Source organism: Cyprinodon tularosa, unplaced genomic scaffold, assembly GCF_016077235.1.
Source record: "Cyprinodon tularosa strain WSP-4 unplaced genomic scaffold, ASM1607723v1 ctg409, whole genome shotgun sequence".
Lineage (NCBI taxonomy): Eukaryota > Metazoa > Chordata > Actinopteri > Cyprinodontiformes > Cyprinodontidae > Cyprinodon > Cyprinodon tularosa.
The window spans coordinates 393,642-413,325 of record NW_024039129.1 but is presented as its reverse complement, the minus strand read 5'-3'; the positions used below and the strand labels follow the sequence as shown (position 1 = coordinate 413,325).

General features: G+C 37.4%; 1 protein-coding gene across 1 annotated transcript in view; it reads right to left on the bottom strand.

Moving 5' to 3' along the window:
• The window catches only part of mib2 (MIB E3 ubiquitin protein ligase 2), a 59,924-nt gene that overhangs the window by 33,469 nt on the left and 6,771 nt on the right, over window positions 1-19,684 (bottom strand). The window contains exons 2-3 of the mRNA XM_038298512.1: window positions 13,621-14,016; window positions 11,347-11,518 (exon numbers count right to left, since the gene is read on the bottom strand). Coding sequence (XP_038154440.1) covers window positions 11,347-11,518; window positions 13,621-14,016 — 568 coding nt within the window. The remainder of the gene's footprint in view (window positions 1-11,346; window positions 11,519-13,620; window positions 14,017-19,684) is intronic.

The window sequence follows — 19,684 nt, the reverse complement described above, 5'->3', positions numbered from 1 at the left end:
CGTCTAAGGTTTTGTTTACCATACTTGCTGGCTCCGCTGATCTACAGCGGGACGTGGCAGCCCATTTGGCTCGTAAAGCCAACTAGCAGTAAATCTCAGGATGGTACTGAGCTCAAGCAGGATGGTGCTCAAAACAGTCTGAGCAGAGCTTTTAGCCTAATCCTAGACAGCAGAGAGATCTGAAAGCAGGCCAACTTAGGGCAAGTCATAAACATTCACAGGATGGCAACTAAATGTACCTATTTAAATATGCATATGCACTTTTGTATAAAACAATGATGGTGAGACTATTATTAAAGTAAAAAAAAAGTTTTGATCAGTTTACACTGGTTTTGTTACACAGATTGGATGGAAATGATCAAAACAAACAGGAGAATCCTTTCATACAGAAGCAGACCTTTCTCATAAATAATAATTAAAAAAAACAAAAAGATACCATTCATTTCATGCTTAAAGAATAAGTAAAGCAACAACCGCCCCATTTCTGTGAAAGGTAAACATCACTTCAGTGTTTGATGTTTGTAGCGTTTCTTCCGAAGGATCAACATTTGTAATCCCTCTGAACCAAATGTCAGCCCTGATCATAGAAAGGATCAAGGGCAAAGAACCTACTGACACAAAAAGATTTGCCTCATTATTGCCAACAAACTATGGGGGAAGACAAAGTGAACAACCACGATGTTAAGAAAAAAGATTAAAGAAAGAGGGAATCTTGTGCAAGAAGCTACTTATTTGATTAAAAGGTTGATTATTAAAAGTTATACTTTAATACCTTTTGAAGTGAGGTTCAAGTAGCGATTATAACCTGCAGAGTATCCTGTAGGTGACACCATTTAGTGTCAATCCAGATTAGTTTTATATCCGGAGCTGAAGCTGAGGGCTAATCAGGAAGGGGACAAAGCATGTAGAGAAAAGCTTTCCTTTTAATTGAACTCTGAACTTTATAAATCTCACACTGGAGAAATTCACCTCTGCATTTAACCCATCCCCTTGGGAAGCAGTGGGCTGCCATCCGGGGGTTAAGGGTTTTGCTCAGGGAGCCATAGTGCAGGCTGTTGGGATCAAACCAGGTACTTGCAACCTCCTTAGAGCAAATGCACACTGCTCTAACCACTAGGCCAACACTCCCCTAGGTAACCTTAAGCAATATTCTATTATTAATATTCATACCATTTTAATTTTAAGCCAGAAACTCTGATGGAAAATATATTCTATATGTTGTATCTTCAGTTTGTTGGTCAGTCAGGAAGATGACCAGTGTTACACCTCCTTCGACTTTGGTTTCCTGTTTAATTACCAAATTTTCCGGAATTTAGAGTGCACTGTTACTACCCGATCCATCCCGGAAGTACAATCCGTCCTGCGCATTCGCCATCAACTCATTTGCGAATCCAGATATACATCCAGGTCGCCCTCGATTTTATTTTGTTAAAAAGATCTAAATGAAGCGTACTAAAATATAATGTGTGAAACATTAATGTATTTCCTGAAAAAATAAATGCTTTAAAATTCTCTTTGTTTTATCACTTGTCTCTGCCCGATCTGCAACGGAAATAGGATCCTACGCTACTTCCAGGAGCTAACTTTTTCGGCTTTGGATTTAAACATAAATCTAGTCTTTTTGAGGTATATGTTTTCCTTTTGTGTTAACCTTATGGTATATAGTGCAGAATTTGAAGAAAGACACAACTCAAATGCAGATACAGATGGTTTAATCATATTTTGCCGGACTGCTCTGAGCATGTCTGATGATGACGTCAAAGAAGAAAATGTAAAAAGCATCAAAATTGTCTCAAAAAAAGTCATAAAACATTTTTTTTACGATGTGTATTAGCGTTCTTTAGTGAGTTAAGGATATAAATAAATAATTTTAGTACTATAATTACGTTATTTATGGACATCCGGATGTACGGGTCATGCTTCCGGGATGAATCGGGTAGTGACACGCACCTCACTATAAGCCCTGCCCACAATTTTTTTTGCAAAAACTGAAAGCGTACATATATAAGCCGCACCGGGCTATAAGCCGCTGATATCTACTAAAGTGTCCCCCCCAAACCCGTACGGGGAGCTGGAAATATATCTCTTGGAGTAGGGACGAAGAATAATGCCAGCTTCCGTCAGCTCTGCAGGAGTTAAGCCCAGTCTCTTCATTGGTTTAACAGCTTTATGGCAAATAGATGTAAAAATGTGTGAAGTCAGGACATTTGTTATCCGTTGTGCCTGCTGCTAGCATGTTTTTGTGCTACATGAAAATTAGACCCTTATTCTTTCCTTTCCAACTTTGACTTCCTCCTCTGGAAAAATCCACAGAAAAGCAGCACATTCTTATAAGCCGCGTGGTTCAAAGCATGGAAAAAAATTAGCAGCTTATAGTCTGGACAATACGGTAATCATTGCTTTGGTGGTAAATAGAGGGCGGGAAACTAATCCTGAGCCCCCCCCCTTGGAGTGATTCAAGTTAACAACTAGTTGCTTCACCATACTAGATTTAGCCACTTGTATTTACAATTAATGAAGACACTATGAATATTATCTACTTCTGCTATAACAGTACTAACATATGACCTTTGAAGGAACAACAATTCATAAATTGTAGTTTGTCTTAAAGATCATTGCTTCCTGAAGTACGGTAGTCAATAAAACCATCATGTGCCCAAAATATTACAATAGTTAGATTGAATTAACATTTGCAACAAGGTCTTTCTTTTAACACATTTGAAAAGATAACAAATGTGAATCAGAATTAAGAATGGAGCGAAGAAACTGTATATAAACAGCCAATAAATCCAGATGCTCCATCACTCAAAAAAAAAAGCAGAATATATTGATGAAAAGCTGAACCTAAAGGTGTTCAAAACAATGGGATTGGTTATGGGATTGACGTGAGAAGAGAGTGGAAAAATAAACAATGTCTTATGGCAGCAGTGTTCCTGCTTTATGCGTGGAGAAAAGGATTACAAAGCGACTTGATCTGATAGGCTCCCTGGAACTGCATGTGTGTTGTTTGTGTAAGGAAGAGCCGATTAACTAGCTGCAGACCAACCCGGCTTCTTATAAACATATGGTCCATGCATATGCTCCTAGACAAATTGTCCTGCTCCAACATAGATGTGCAACAACCCTGGCAAACAAAGGGATCTAACTGAGGATAATGGATCACTCCAAGAGCTCCCAGAACAATTAATAAAACTTTTATATGTGTGTAAACAGACAGACAGATATACTGTATATGTGTGACATAAAAGAAAGAAATAAACACTGAAGAGAGGAAATAAAGATGCTTTGCCATTGTCACTTTGTCCTCTTACTAAATCTGGTCATGAGTTGTTTCTCGTTACGCCCTGCATATCTTCTAGGAAGTAGAAATTCTTAATCCGAACATCTTGGAATGGAAGCATGCTGATCCATTTAAATCTGATGTAATTACAATGGAACACCTATCAACAGCACATCCGGCTCAGATCTCACACCATGTTTATGATGCTGAAACTCATTACACCATCAGGACTCTAAGAAAAGTTTCCAAGGCCTGTTTTTAATCTACAAATCCACTAATTTGCTCCTAAACTATCACATATATTCATATAAAAGCAGTCTTTCTTAACAGCGCTTGGTTTCCTTAAATAAGTCTGGGCACAGCGGTGTGTCTCATGATTGCTGGAGTATAAATCAGTCTTTAGAAATGCTGTCTAAGAAATTTGGGTCAATGTGGCCTAAAAATAAAGACGCATTGTGTGTAAGTCAGAGAACACATACTCCTCACTGTTTGGCTGGTTGGTTTATCGGACGAGAAGTGACTTTCATGTGATGTTGTTCCAGTATCCCAATAAGTTCCAGTGCTTAAAAAGAGGATTTTTCTTCAAATCAATATAATTGTGGATAAATTGCTAAGTCTATAACTGGTGAAATGATGTGCAATCAGGAAGAAACTAACTTTGATTTATAGAAAAGAAAAAGAAGGAAACTGTTGTTTTAACAATCTGGTATAAGACAAACAATTCATCAACTAAATTGTGCATATCAACGCTGATTTTATAAACACGTTTTTTATGAGATTGTAAACAAAGACTGAAGAGAGACCAGTGTTCTGGATGGAGCATAAAGAGTAGCAGAAGAAAAACATAAGAAACTAGAAAAGCACTGGGAGAGCACAGACCTCCGCTAAGCAGCAAATCCATATGGAGCAAGATCATTACCGAATCATAACTGAATATGGATAATTACGGAATTTGAATGGATTGTTCCTTTGCATAAGGCACCTTTAGCATCAGTTTCCTTAAAATCCTTTCATAAGTTTATAAATAAGCTACAGCATGTGTTTCTGTAGCCTCTGGTGTTTGTTCTGCTCTAATCCTCTTCATTCACGCAAAATATTGATTAAAATCCTTTCATAACTGTTCAAGTTATCCTGTACACACACAGACAGAAAGACAAACAAACTTGACTAAAAATAATCCCCTCCTTGGCGGAGGTAAATATAGAAGACTAAAAACTACAAAAATGTTTATAAAAAAATAATTTAGCTTCTATGTACCGCTGCATCATTTGCGTCTCTATAATGAGAGTAGGCATGGGCCAAAGTGGCAGCTAGGACTAAAAGTTACCCATCAATCTTTTATTTATTTATTTTACAGATCACAACCTTTGTGTAAAAGGGACATAAGCAAGTTTCAGGCACCGTTTTGTGGGTATGGGACCCTTGAAAAACAGAGCTCAGATCATTTAACCTTTTGGCCAACCTGTAGTCCCAATTTATACCTGTGATTTTTTCAGTTTTTATTTTTCTATGTCTCTTCCCAACCCATTTAATAAATCATATCCTAGAGCTGTACATAAAACATTGCCCATTTGCCAATTTTTTTTTTATTCTAGCCAAGTATCATAATCCTAATTTCTTAACTGTAATTTATGCAATTCTATAAAATCATAAACAAACTTTGTAATACAATTGGGGCTATAATGTTAAGACATTAATCTCAATTAATTATCTATACAGATTTTAACATGCTCAAAAAGGTAACGCATTTAATCAAATTTTTTTAATACATCCTAAAGTACTAAGCACTAAGTACAACAAATCTTTGGAGAACGTGAACTTAAACTTCAGTTTAAAGCAAAAGTTAAACTCTTAATGGTAGTATTTTATTCTTTTAGGTTATATATATATATATATATATATATATATATATATATATCTATATATATATTTATGTATATTACTAAAATTGAGTGGCAGGAATTGTGTTATAATAAACATTAATGTAATATTCACACTTCTAAAGAAGCACCACATCAAAGAGGTTGCATAAAATATCCGTGTGTATAAAAAACATAAATAAAAGACTAAAATTTTTGACCAATCAGACGGTCGATTAACCTAAATAATGGATTAAAAACAATAAATTCATGTGTTGTTGTGGTCATATGTTTTTTTTTTTTTATAAAATACATCAGCAAAAGATGTTTTGAACAAAAAGGTTATTATTTAGTCAATATGGAGTTTTTTTATATATTTTCGATCAAAATGAGATTAATTATTTACAGAACCTGTAATTAACTCAACTGAGTCCTGCCACTAATCATAATCTATGTCCCCTTAATTTAGCTCTGATCAAAGCTTTGGTTATGTGACTCTTTGAATATGATAGATTATGTTTCATGATAAAGATATTAAATGTCCTCCAGCTGGTTCATAATATTTGTTGGAGACAAATCCTTATATTTTCTTAGAGTTAACCTAGGTGTCTTAAGTGTTTAGATGCCAAATGTCCCTCCCTGGCTATCAGGAAACAACAGTAAAAAGAAATAAGAGAGCTGTGCAAAAACATATACAGATTGCTTTTTTTTTCTTCAAAAAAGCCTAAAAAAAACTTAGATTTATAATTTCTATTTTATAAATACCAGTGACACGGCTCCTCTAGTTATTTATTTAGTGTTTTCTTCCTGGCTCATAACAGTTGAGCTCCAACCACTTGAGGGGTAAAAACAAACTAAAAAAGGAAAAACAACAAACCGGATGACTCGGGTCACATTGAAAAGAGCAGTGAGTCACGATTCCTACACCTATTTGCAGCATTCATTAGGCAGCAGGCTGCCGTGCTGGACCTGGACCAGCCTAAACTCTAGAAGAAATCTGGGTCACACATATCACCCCGGTTAAATGAGAACAGGCCATCCAGCTGACATTCAGACAGCGCCGCGAGCCGTTTGGAGCGTTACTGTGAACTGATGCAGAAGAGAAGATTCTAAAGGGACAACTCACTCGAGTAAATCTGGGTTCACAGGACACTTGCAGTCAGCTCACTAAACATTTAGACAAATCTAGGCCACATGTGCTTCGTCAAAACTGCCATACGAACAGAAGTACTTGAGAGTATGTACTGCCCAAAAAATAACCAATACCAAAAATAATTTCTAAATAATTTTTTAACTGCCAAGCTAAATATACATCAGTAGTGTTAATCTGGAGATTTAGGCTTTTTATGCAAAAGTAATGTAAAGTTTTAAGAAAAGAATAAATGCAGGATTTAGAGATTTCTATCCTTTATTATTGTATTTTCCATTGTTTTAAAAGCAATGCTCCTATTTAACTCCTAAAGGCACCTCAAATTTTTTTATAATACACCAAAATACATAGTATTGGATTCCAATAGAACAAGTTAGAGCAATACTCATGCATTAAACATAAGCTTTATATGATCTATTATTAGTGTTAATCTAAATATAAGGAGTTGGATCTTGGAAGTCCTGTTTCTTTGCTCCTATCATGGCATTAGTGTTTTTTACACCAACAGTTCTCTATACTAGGGCTAGAAACAGTTAGCAGGATTAAAGGTGATTAATCAATTATAAAAAAAAAAAAAAACGTATTTAGTAATCAAGTAATTGTTAAATGTAGTATAAAGATTCTAAAACATGACTTTAGCTGACAGATCAACCCACTTAGAGCAATAACTATAACAAAACTGAAAAAATAAAACCTTTGTCTGTTAATATGCTCCATCCAGAACTCTTTAAGTGGAAAAGTTCTAGTTTCACCTGGTTTAAAATATGTAAAAACCTTTGTGTAATATTTTTTATAAAAATAATTGCGTTGGGATCCATTGTCGCTCAAGTAACGTAACTACACCGCATTGAAGACCCACCACTCCAGCATAGGTTTTACAAACACTAGCTTCCAATATTAGCGTCCTATTTTGCCGGTGGCCCTGTGCCGCTAGAGGCTAGATAAAAGCGCTTCCAGCTGAAGGCTATGCCACTTAACAACCAAATCCCTCTAGAGAAGTCTGCGCTTGTAAGGGAGTCAGAATACCCTTTTCCTGCGATTCAGAAGAGGCTGAGCACCGTGTTTTTTATTTTCCTGCGATTTAGAAAAAGCTGATCGCAGTGTTTTTACTCTTCCTGCGATTCAAACCTAGTGAACGCAGTGTAAGGAGAGCTAATCCCTATATGCTAACTGCCGAACAACGGGGGCCCCGATTGCTGTTCGCCAAAGGAGCCGTTAGAAGCCGCCGGACTGTGACCGCCTGAGACAGAGGGACGGAGCAGCGCCGAAGTGCTGCTAGAAGCTGCTGCTCCAAGCTAACCACCGTAGCTAAAACGGGAGATGCCCCATGCTACAGTAAGTTTAAAATTAACCCTCTTGCAAATCGCCTCTTATTGTTGCATCGGATTGATCCAAATCTCTTTGAGCTGCGATTGGATGGATGGACTGGACCAAAGGCGGGTCTGCAGAAAACCGGACCGAGCCAAAGGCCTTCCCTCCACCGAACCAAAAACAGTAACCTCCTCCTTCCCCCTCCTTTCCATCTGATGCTTAATAAGTGCTCTGCTTGGGTAGAATAGATAGCCCTGTTGGTGTTTTAATTGAAATAAGCTTTCTGATACAACTGCTGATAGTTTTTAAAGGTTTAACTGAATGCTAATGCCCACTACAGACCGAACGAGTCACGTATTGCTGAAGCCAACTGCTACATCGGGAGCTAAACCTCCCTTTGTTTCAGTTGGACCCGACCAGAACCCCTGGGGCCAGCTAAGCTGACGGGTCTTTGAGCTTCATCCTAGTTTAATGCATTCCTGAGTTTATTAATTTTTCACCATAAACTGAATGAAACTTCACTGTTCTGACTGCGGTTAACATCTGTGTGACAGGGTTTATTTACATTTATCTGCTGCTATTACAAAGGACACTTTCAAATGCATTAAGCCTCAAATTTCAAACATCACTCAGACTTTGAATGGACTCTTAAATCCATCTTCCCTTTTTATTTCTTCAATTTTGCTTATTTTCAGTAGTGTTTAGTGTTTGCTAAGTTATTAGATATAATACCGTGTGGTTGTAGCTAATAAAGGTACTACTGTATTTTAACCCGTGGTCTTTTGTGTTTGTTTTACACAGTGAATGATTTATCACTCAGGCTGGATTCAATTTTCTTTCAGTATCATCCAAATAAACAGAGATACATTTAGTTGGTTGGAGATTAATAACGTTACTAAATTAGCCTAAATTACTAAATTGGTGAAAGACAACTGGATTTTTAACAGGCGGATTCAGGAATCTAACCTTTTAGGAAAGGGGCTAAAACCCTGGGCAGTAAGCAAATTTCAGTTATAATCATTTAACTGATGATAAATAACTAGCTTTACCCTTGATTTTAATGACCTATTAATTAACTTAACTTCTTGTTGTAGTTATTTAATATACTCAAAATCTTCTGGTAAGCTGGCACAACAATTGATTACTATTAAAATCAAAATTATCGTTAGCTGCAGCCCTAATATAAACTCTCATAAGGTTAGTTATAACTCATCATGCTTAGTTTAAAGGAGCGTAACAATCTTGAAGCATGTTTCATTAGTGGAGGAGGTCTTCCTGGCTGAAGCCTTGCGTTTGAGTAGAGCATATATTATGCTCATTATAAAGAATCTTTACTATGCACTTAACATGATTAGACATCTATAATTAGATATAGGAGACATCTTTACAAACTGCTTCATTAGATGAAGGGATAATCTTTCAACTAATGAGAAACAAATCTAACTCCAACTAGCAGCTGAAAGCTGGGGAGGGCATATATTAAAAAAAAGAACAGGGGGTTGACACAAAATGCATTGATCTACTTTTAATTAATACTAAATTAGCACGAGGCGTATTGTAATCAGCTGCAGGTCTGAATGTGTTATAACTGTCTGGCTTCTGGGTTAATTGGGGTAAAATGAACTAATATTCAAACGGTTCTTGTATAAATCAAATCCCTGCCTTTTCTCTGTTTAAAGATATTATGGAGGGATGACCTGATCCGATATTGATCAATTATCAGTTCAATATCAGCAAAAACAAAAATATTGGAGAATATCAACCAGCATCTAAAATATTCATTACTATCACGCTGAAAAAACTGTGCTTCTATTAAAGTTTATGAAACTCATTGGTTAATAATAAATGGTTCAATTGTTCTCATACCTGAAGCTGTTGACTGTTCTTCTCTGTTTTTATCAAACATTCTCTAGCATTCCAAACTACAACATAAATAATAAAAGGATGTATATCAACATCCCTAACCCCAGGCTCACACCGACTCCGGTCTTACCGTTGCGGTGCGGTGGGTGCGGCGCCGCAGTGATTCCAAGTCATTAAAAAGACGTAAACCTCTCTCACCGGCTGCTGAGCTGTCCGGCTGCGGTTACCGAGACACTAAATTCCGCAAGAAAGCTATCCTTGCGGCGTGCCGGAGCCCTCCGCAACGAGCTCTTGCAAATATCCTTATTTGGGCCGTGTTATCGCGTGAAGTTACGTGAACTCAAGTGAACTTCTGTTCTCGCGAGTTAAATCTCCGGACCTGTTGCCAGAGCCGCACCGCACCGTAGTCAAAAGGGCGGTGTGAGAGGGGGTGTGCGGGAGTTGCGGTCTCCGTCGGCTCGGTAACTGCACCGGAGCCAGTGTGAGCAAGGGGTAAACCAGTTGCTAGTACATGTGATAACTAGTGAGTAATTAGTCACATATTTCACAGACAGCAAAAGTTGAATTAATTAGTAATCAGTAATGAGTTAATCAGCCTGTTTAATTATGTTTGAACTGTGAAGCCGCTTTAATTAAGACTTAAACTCCTAGTTCTCAGTGGCCCTCATAGTCCTTACAATTTGTTATAAAATGAGTAAAAACCTTTTGCTTAGGATAAAATAATAAAGTTCAGGTCTTAACCTCTTACACCCTCAGGGGGTATAAATAAATTTCTGCCTGACAAAAAACACAAAAGTAAATAACTTATAGCCTCAAAGCTATTAGATTTAAGAAGAAACTTTTGGTACCTCTGTAAAGGTAAGATGTCATAGAATGGTTTTCTGGTGTCAGCACCATTGTAGCTTTGACCCTGCCTGAAATATTAGGGACAAAATACAAAATATTTGGCATTTTTTGAACCTCGCCAAAATTTTCTTTGAAATAAACATTGCAAAACACTACCAAAATATTATTTACAGCACAAAAAAGTAGTACAGACTTTTAAATCTAAATGTTGTGTAAAAATATACCAAATTTGGACTCAATCAGATGAATCATATTTATTTTAGAATGGTATTAGTGAGAAATTTCTTAGGTGGAGGGGCCATTTTGGCACATTTATCCAAAAATGTCACCAAACTGTGCCAAATGTGTTTTTTACATCAATACTGGGGGTTTGTTAAAATTACGAGGTCACGTAGCAGCTGGACCCACCGGTGGGTCCGTAGGGTTCTAGGGGTTAATCCGTTTAAGTTTTTGTGGATTTTTGAATGACAAAAAATCAAGTGTAGTCAACAGTCCCTACAATTCATGGGAATTTTAAACAAGCCTTTAAATTGTCAAAAAAGAAGAAAAATGTCGCTAAGACGGTGAAGCAGAGTGTAACGTGGTCATACATTTGTAATAAACAGCAAATAGAGTTAGCAAGCTAACGCTTAACAATAAATCAGAAATGGACCAAGGTTTTAATGACTTGTTGCAGTGTTACTTTATCATGTCAACTAGTATTAGCAATGGTTCATGACATCCAGGGATGATTAGAGAGAAGTAGATTTTTTTACTGCTTGCATTCAGGATGGGCAGCAGTTAAAGCTGACTGGCCATGTGAGTTAAGTATTTACTATGTCAACTTGTTCGACCAACGTGTTTCCATCTCCTCTATAGGCCATTTATTTGTTTCTTCAAAACAATCAAATATCAACTAAGTTTGTTTATTTAAATTTAGCTGTTTCCATCAAGTTTTGCTAATGAAATACTTCAAAATATGCATATAGAAAACTCAAATTTCCTCCTTCCCTCTTTATTTCAAGCAGGTAATATAATCTAAGCGATGGAGTACTCACGGCTGAGAATGGGCCGTCTCATAACGTTCAAACGGATGACTGAGGTCGTGTTTGTTGTTCATGTAACACTGGGTGCACAGGTCGTAGTCGAAGCACACTTTGCACTTCCATCGCATTCCCATGATTCCATGCTTCTTGCAGCTATCGCAGATGATATTGGAATGACGGACCCCTGCAAACAGAACAAGTAGACTGACATTTGTCTTTCCTTTTCTTTAAAAAAAAATAAAAAATTAAGCTTTATTTTTTTAAATTTTATGCGGTATACAATAAAAAGTCCCAAAAAAATGGTAAAATCATTAACATTAAATTTGTGAATTATAACAATAAACAATGCCAGAGGTAATGAAGAACAAAAAAGGTTCAAAAAGCTCGATAAAATACTCCCAGTGGCATGACCTCTTTTTTGTATTTCAATTAACTAAATGAGCTTCTGAGGCAGAAAGATGTTGCTTTAAATGGAGCAAAATGCTAATGACTTGCTTTAGTGAGAGCGTATGTTGATGTGGGTGTGTGTGTACCTGTCTAGCCCTTAGAGAGAGGACCATTTTTCCAATTTCACCATCAAATTGAAGACCAATTGTTGCAAGGTTAGGACATTTTGCAGGTCCTCAAAAGCTATTTTGCTAATGGTTAGGTTTAGGGCTAAGGTGTCAATATGCATGGGTAATGGTTAGGTTTAAGTTAGTTTTAGGGTTAGGGCATAGAAAGGGTAGCCTGACGTAGTCCTACTCAATTCTAGTCAGAATATGAGTCTGATACTGCTCCATAGAGCTTGGATTATGGGGCGTGTTTCGAACGAACCAGGAAAAAAAATGCCTTTGCACTCAATTGGATAGACCTACAACCAATAAGAGCAACAGAGTGTGTGACGTATGTTAAGCGAGGCATAGTTGTTGTCAACAAAAATCAAAGCGTGTAGTTGCACGAATAGAATAAGAAGATGAGCCTTGATCGCGTTTCTCTGTTCCTCTTTTAAAATTAATTTGCTGTCGATATCTTCTAGAACAGACCTAATAGCAGAATCTACACACCTCAACTATCCAGCGGCAGCCATTTTTGTTGTCACCCAAGCGCACTTTGGTGACGTGGTTGATTACGTTACTGTTGATCATCTGTCCATCATCGTATAAAGCCCGCCCTGACAATTTGATTGGCCCGCCAGATATTGTGCTAGCATACTGGCGCTACTATTGAGCAATGCCAGACCGAACTTCCCGACCACATTGTGGGCGGGACTAAGTTCGGAATGGCACCCTGGCTTTAGAAATGGTTGAAAATGAGTGAAAATCAATAGAAGTAAATGGGAGTCAACACATGATCCTCACTACGACGGCAGAAAGAGCATGTGTGTGTGTGTGTGGGTGTGTGTGTGTGTGTATATGTGTGTGTGTGTGTGTTTGTGTGTTCCCCAAATAAAACTGGAGGGGTGATGACAAGAACTATCAAAATGAGTTCTCCAAAGGCTTTGAGAGCCCAGATGATGACTAACAAACAGGAATAAGTCGGACTAAACACAAACACTGATCATCTCAGTAAATAAATAACAGAACAAGGGACTTTCTTTTACATTTCAGTTGGATGCTAGCCATGTTCGTTAAAGATATAAAACATAACCCATTTATGATGATGCACAGAAATAGTTTGAAGACCACGATTGTCTAACTTCTAAATGACCTAACCTGAAGACAGACTTAAAAATCGGACATTGTTCCAAACAGCAAAAACATTATTTTACTTAACAGGGTCACACAGAGAGCACTCTTTGATGTGGTAGCTCTTACTGGGGGAAGTCAATATTTATTCCTGTTAGTAAGGTGTTAAGAAAAAAAGTCAAAGGAAAGAGAAATCTAGAAGTTTCTTTTTTACTTTTTACATTTAAAGACAAAGCTGTTGTTTAATTATGCTGCGAGAGGGTGAGAGAGAGCAGGACTATCAATAGGTAACCAACCTTTCAGAATAATGCTAAACAGCACAACCAAGTAAGCGGTTTTTATCTGTGCAGTGAAACAGGCTGGATTTAGAAAGGTTGGCAGCCTTTTGGAAGTCTAGGAGCAAAGGTAAGCACCTAGACTGTCTAAAGAATAACCACAAGATTTGCTGCTTAAGCACTGTTAGCAATGCTAACTGGTCATATAAGATACTAAAAGCAGTTCAAAATGAGAGACACAAGCTTAAGAAAAATTGTCATGATTGCAAAGCATCATGGGTAAAAACTGGAAATACCTTAACCCTAAATTTACATTTCAATACATCCTGATTTTCAGTGCTTACCAATCTGAGCATTGTCATACAGCAGCAGGTCGTAGGCACCCTGGTATCCTGTACGGTAGTTGGTTCGTGTGCCGCTGTCCCACTGAACTACCACCGTCTTGTCTGGAGTTGTCGTGCTCCCCTGCCGTCCGATCTCCACCACGGTGCCCACGTGCCCCTCGCCGTCGTCTTGGTTTCCCCACTTCCAGTCAAGGCCGCGCACCACACGCATGCCCACTTCCATGCTGCCTCTTTTAGGGCCTGGCCTGCAGGCTGAAGGCAAAGGCCGAGGCCTGGCAGCACAGTCCCCTGCGCTGCTGCGCCTCCGGGCCTTGTGAGAGGCGGAGGCGGATCGTGCAGAGGGTATCGCCGGGACCGACGGTACCAGTGTTGTTTCAGGGAACAGATCAGGGGTGACTATAAGAAAGACGAAGGTAGAAGCACAAGAAACCTGTTAGAAATACAATATAACTGCAGTAAAACAGGATTAAAAGATAAGTGACATAAAATCGCCTTCATATGCCTTTTATTTATCATCTATCAAATACACATGATGCCATATAGATCCATACCACTACTTTTATACAAGGTAATCCTCCAACCTGTGAGCACTTTTGCACAGCCTACGCACAACTGTAAGCTATTGTCGAGGGACTCAAAAAAAAACATGCCATATGTCTCATTTATTTTCGAGCAGAGTTCTGTTGGCTGGCGGATGTTTCACTGAAGGCCTCGCTATGTGTCATGGCTTACTTCTGCAGAGAGCAGCTGGACTTGACTGCTGCATCCCGCTGCTTTTATCAAGCCCTGACCTGCCACAAACACACAGACACATTTGCACTGACATCTTAAACAGGATCCACAGGTGCTGTTGAGCCCCTTTTGGCTTTGTACCAAACTCACAGCGAAACAAGCAACACCAACTGGAAGTTTGAAAATAGGGAAAAAATAAAAGGTTTAAAATAAACCACTCTTGTAGAAAGAAAAAAGAAACATTTGTGAACACTTAAAGACAAACCTTAAACTGTAGCCAAACGCCATGAGACTAAGACTTTTTTTTTTTGATAATATAATATATATATATATATATATATATATATATATATATATATATATATATATATATATATATATATATATATATATATATATATATATATATATATATATATATATATCTAAAGAAACTTAAAAAAAGATCACATCACCTATTCCTTTCTAAGTGATATTAAATCAGATTCCACTTTTCTGTTTTAGGTCTGTTAGGAATACTAACATTATTTCTGATTCCAAAAAAAAGAAAATTAAAGGGAAGCTTCTTCAATTCAAAATGTCAGGATTAGCGTTGAGTTCAAGGTTTTATACAGTAGCCCAACAAAACCTTGGTTTTGTCTTCAAACTTGGAAACAAAGTCCTTGGGTTGTTTTTAATTTCCTTTTTTTGGAATGACTATGACCTGGATGACGGGGAATCTTCATCAGCATTATTTCTGATTAATTATTGCAAGGAGAGGATATTAAAGTGAAAAAAGATGTATTGAATTCTTTTCAGAGGTTTAAATAAATTAGGAGCAACAAGTCTTTAAACCAGAGGTCACGGATTAGAGCACCTGCTGGCTAATCCGGACCCAACCTGATTTAAAACATTTATGAAGTTAGTTCTTTGAATATATAAGAATTATGCTCTAATTTGTAGTTACAGATCTGTTGTTACTATATTTTAATTTGACAAACCGGATCTTCTCGCTGTTCTGTTTCCTGTTTGGTGCGATTGCAATAGCGGATCCTGACCTGGCCGGACCAAACATGCTTTTCAAGCATGTTTGGCTCAACCTGCTGCTGTGAAGCAGGATTCTCCACCATGAACAAAATCAAAAATAAATATCGATCCATGCTCACTAATGAGCACCTTGATATGCGCTTTAGAATGGCTTTGTCGTCATTCAAACCCAAGTTTAAAGCCCTGCAGGTCAGCGTAAAGCCCACTGCTCTCATTAAACCATAAAAAAGAAAGAAAAAAATAACGGTCAGTTCAGGTTTTTTATAAAATATGTGAATCAGGAAATTGTCTATATACCAAACTGAAAGATTGTTGTTCTCTACTTAAAAAAAAAAAAAAAATCACTTTGGATTTTAAAAATGGAAGAAAAAAAATTTTTTTAAACATTTTTTAAAGGAACATTTTCCATTTGATAAAGTGCATCAGTGATCAAATGTAACATCTATTAATCTTATTGTTCTGGAAGGTTAAATGTCAAAGCAACAATAAAGCCAATCAGAGGCAGGCTGAGCAATCAGCTCAAAAGGGAAATATCTAGTTCAATACATTGCAAAAACAATAAGAAAAGAACACACATTTAATAAATACATGAGATTATTGTTTCCCCGTTTTTCTTGTTGGAGGTTTTTGCCATGATTTCTTTCTAATGTCAAACTTCCTGCAAAGCATTGCAAGAAGGTGGCACTAAATGTTTTAATCAGGTCATACAGAATTAGTTTAATCATACCAAAAGCAACAAAAACTAAATAGTTATAAGTGGAATTAAATAAATATAAATAATTTCAGTCATTCTGAACAACCAAAATTAGGAAATATAGTAAAAGAGGCCTAAGCCTTGTCACAACAAAAGAGATCCAAGGGCTCTCGTTTCAAACCCATAACAAAATGCACTATTGGTCCCAAATGAATGCAGAAGATTGCTAAGAGCTAGAGACAGAAAATAATAGTAAAAGGAAGCAGCATTTACAGGATATGGAAGCTTGAGTCAGCAGTACAGCAACGAACTTCTGCTGAGGACCGTGATAATCTAATTAAACCCATTAATCTCATACGACGTTTTGAAACCTTTTATTCATGTACTTGCACTAGTTTTTTTGACTTATGTGTACAAAATTAGGTGTCAAATCATACAAGAAATGAAAAATGTCAGGAATGCCTTTCTATGTGGCATCAAATTTAGAATCCTTATGGCTATTAACTTAGTAATTCTTCCAACAAAACCTACACGTTTTAAACAACCAGGGGAACCTAATTTATGCCTGCCTGCCTATTTGTTTAGCTTGTTAAATCAAATTGAAAAAAAGAAGACATGATATACAAATCTACTTCCAACTGACCAAACAATCACCATGATTTATAACTTTGAAGTTGCTATTTAGTAGCCAGCGGAGAACATATAATTGGCAAAAGTTGGAGAAAAAAAATCAGAATCTATAACCAACAGCACAACCAACAGTTGTTGGATGTTCCTACAACTACAAATGACTTAGCACAAAAGAAAAAAATGAAGCTTATTCTGTACAAAGGGTAAGAAAACGATGGCGGTACAGAAAAGTAATGTGAACTATCATCAATGCCATCTCTGACATGACATCTTTTGTGTTCAAAAAGAATTGCAAGGTCCATTTCCACGACACTTAACATACAGTAAATGTCAAATATCAGCCAGAAAATGTATGGTCTTTGTGGAGTCTTTGCTACATCTTCTGCCATAAGGAAGCTGTATGCCCCACTTAGCCTTGGAGTTCCCACTGATGCCAAGACCTTGCAATACCAGGAGCGAAGAAACCAAAGGAGTGACCTCAATCCTCCAATGTTCATATGACAGCATTGATGATGGTGATTCCCTCCATAAAGTAATGTTAAAAAGTGATAGTAGAGGTGCAGAAACCACCCAGATAATGCATATCCATAGTGACAGATTTGGCATATGTGATTTGACTATTGTTGGGAAAGTGCTGCTGATTTGTAGAATGATCATGGAAAAGGACAACATCTATAAAGCCTGGCTTACACTGTACGATTTTTTGCCCTTTTCGTGTCGATTTTCCAGTCTAATTTTTCGATCGGGCCGACTTTCAGCCTGATCGTGCATCATGTTTTGTACAGGGGATAACAAGGGGCGCTTAGCCTCTCACGACCAACTCCTGATCAAGAATCAATAAGGTCGGGAGAAAATCAAACATGTTTGAAATTCGGTCGGCCGTCGTGGGCAAATCGCTCAGTTGGCGGGAGCAAACAAAGATTCTTCTTCTTCATCTTCCTCTCAGATGAAAGCACAAAAGCATGTTGGGGTGTGAGTGAAATGGAGTTCTTTCTGTAAAATTGACAGACTGTAGTACCAACGTTTAATCAGCCATGTCTTTGTCCAAATACGTTGTTGCTTTTCTAGCACCTAGTGGCTTAGCACCGGGAAGGCTATTAAATGTCAACAGAAACAAAAAAAGCAATCCAGTTGGTCATGGCAAGCTTTGGTTTGGTCAAATAAACATGTTTTGAAAAGTAGAAATGGCTCTTACTGCAACTTTGTGCACAGTTGTAATGTTTTGTAGGTATTTAACTTTAAATTAACAACAAAATATGTACTTGAAAACCACAATTTCAAGGATGTATTTTTGAACTTAGCATAAAAGTTAAGTTAATATAACCAAAATAAGATGAGGGACAGATGACTAAAAGCAGCTAAGATTGTGAATACAACATCTTTATTAAGATTAAAAGCTCGGTTCAGCTTTATTCTACATCAGCTTACCCTTGAAAACATACGGGATACAGGGATTTAAAGACAAAGTAAGCTGCTTAGACATTGTTTTATGTCCAAAATGACAGCTTAGCCATGATGTGCACAAAAATCCTGTCATCAGAGCTGACAGAATACAGAAAGAGGATTTGTCTCTCATGGAAGCAATTAACAGGATTCTTCTTGTGAGATCCTTTAACTGATAGTATTACAACACATTTAAAATTGCTGTAAAACAGCAAGAAGGAAAAAATAATGGTTGGCTAAACCCTACATGGAAACTCCCTTTCAAAACCATCCTATACCTCAAACACCAAACACTCTGCAGGCCCTATCAGTGTGTTGAAACAGTGCTAACTCAGGCTTACAATTACAAAATAGTCCATTACTGAAAAGTCAACACAATAAAGGATGTTTTATGGAAGACTCTGCCTTCTTAACGAGGTCCTTAGAGAGATCCAGTTTACTCTAACATGTTTTTGACCGGAAATACTATAAATGTTGTATAGTGGTTTAGCAATAAATATTCTTCAAGGTGATAAAGAATATGTCCAGGGAGCTACAGATTACCGTGATGGTAAGTAGGCTTTCCAAACTCAAAGATTTCGTAGCTCAAAAATTCACTCGCCTCTTCTGGAGCTGCATTTCACCTTTCGTTAATAATAGTCTAGTTAACACAATCAGATAAACACAAATCAAATGAACATTGTGCCAAATAAAATAAAAAAACACAAAAAAAAATAAATAAATCGCCATCAGAGCCAGTGGTACCTCAAACACAGCTATGCCGTGACTGGGGTGATGCAGACGGGCTAAGGTTAACCCTGGCTGTGGCCGTTTCTCAATTCACAAGAATGCGAGTACAAACTCGTGTCCTCGCCAAGTATGTTCATGAGAAGAACACAGGAAAGTGTGGACTTGGGGAGAACGGGAGCACGCAGCATAAATCTCGATCAATTGGAACAGAAGCGTACTCGTAACGTCACCACATGCCCGGCTCGTCTACAGCTTAATTTCCCCTCCTGTTATCAATAGTCTCTATTTAATAACAAATTATTACTTTTTTCATTTAGTGGGGGAATAATAACTAACACATTTAGATAAACACAAATCAAATTAACATTTTGCCAAATAAAACAAAATAATTGACATCAGAGCCAACGGTCCTTCGCACACCGCTATGCAGAGAGAGGGCTGCTGCAGACGGGCTGCGGTCAGCCCTGCCTGCCTTTACCCTCGGAGGTCCGCTGTTTGCCGCGGTCCACTCAACTTTGGAAATGTTTTTTTTTTATTATGCATTAAAATCGGTAAATGGACCAGATAGTGACGCTTAAAAGTATAATATTCTAGCCCCAAATGATCTTGAATCGTACTTTTATTGAACAAGGGCAAGAACAACATCCGGGTATTTTGTCCATTTTTGGTCTTGTGATCTTGTGAATTGGAACTGTAATAGGGCTGGGCCTGATGACATTTCACGAGCACATGAGAACAAACAAGTTTGTTTGAATCACTTAGAATTGAACTATAACTTCTTTCTTTCATACAACTGAAATTCACAAATAT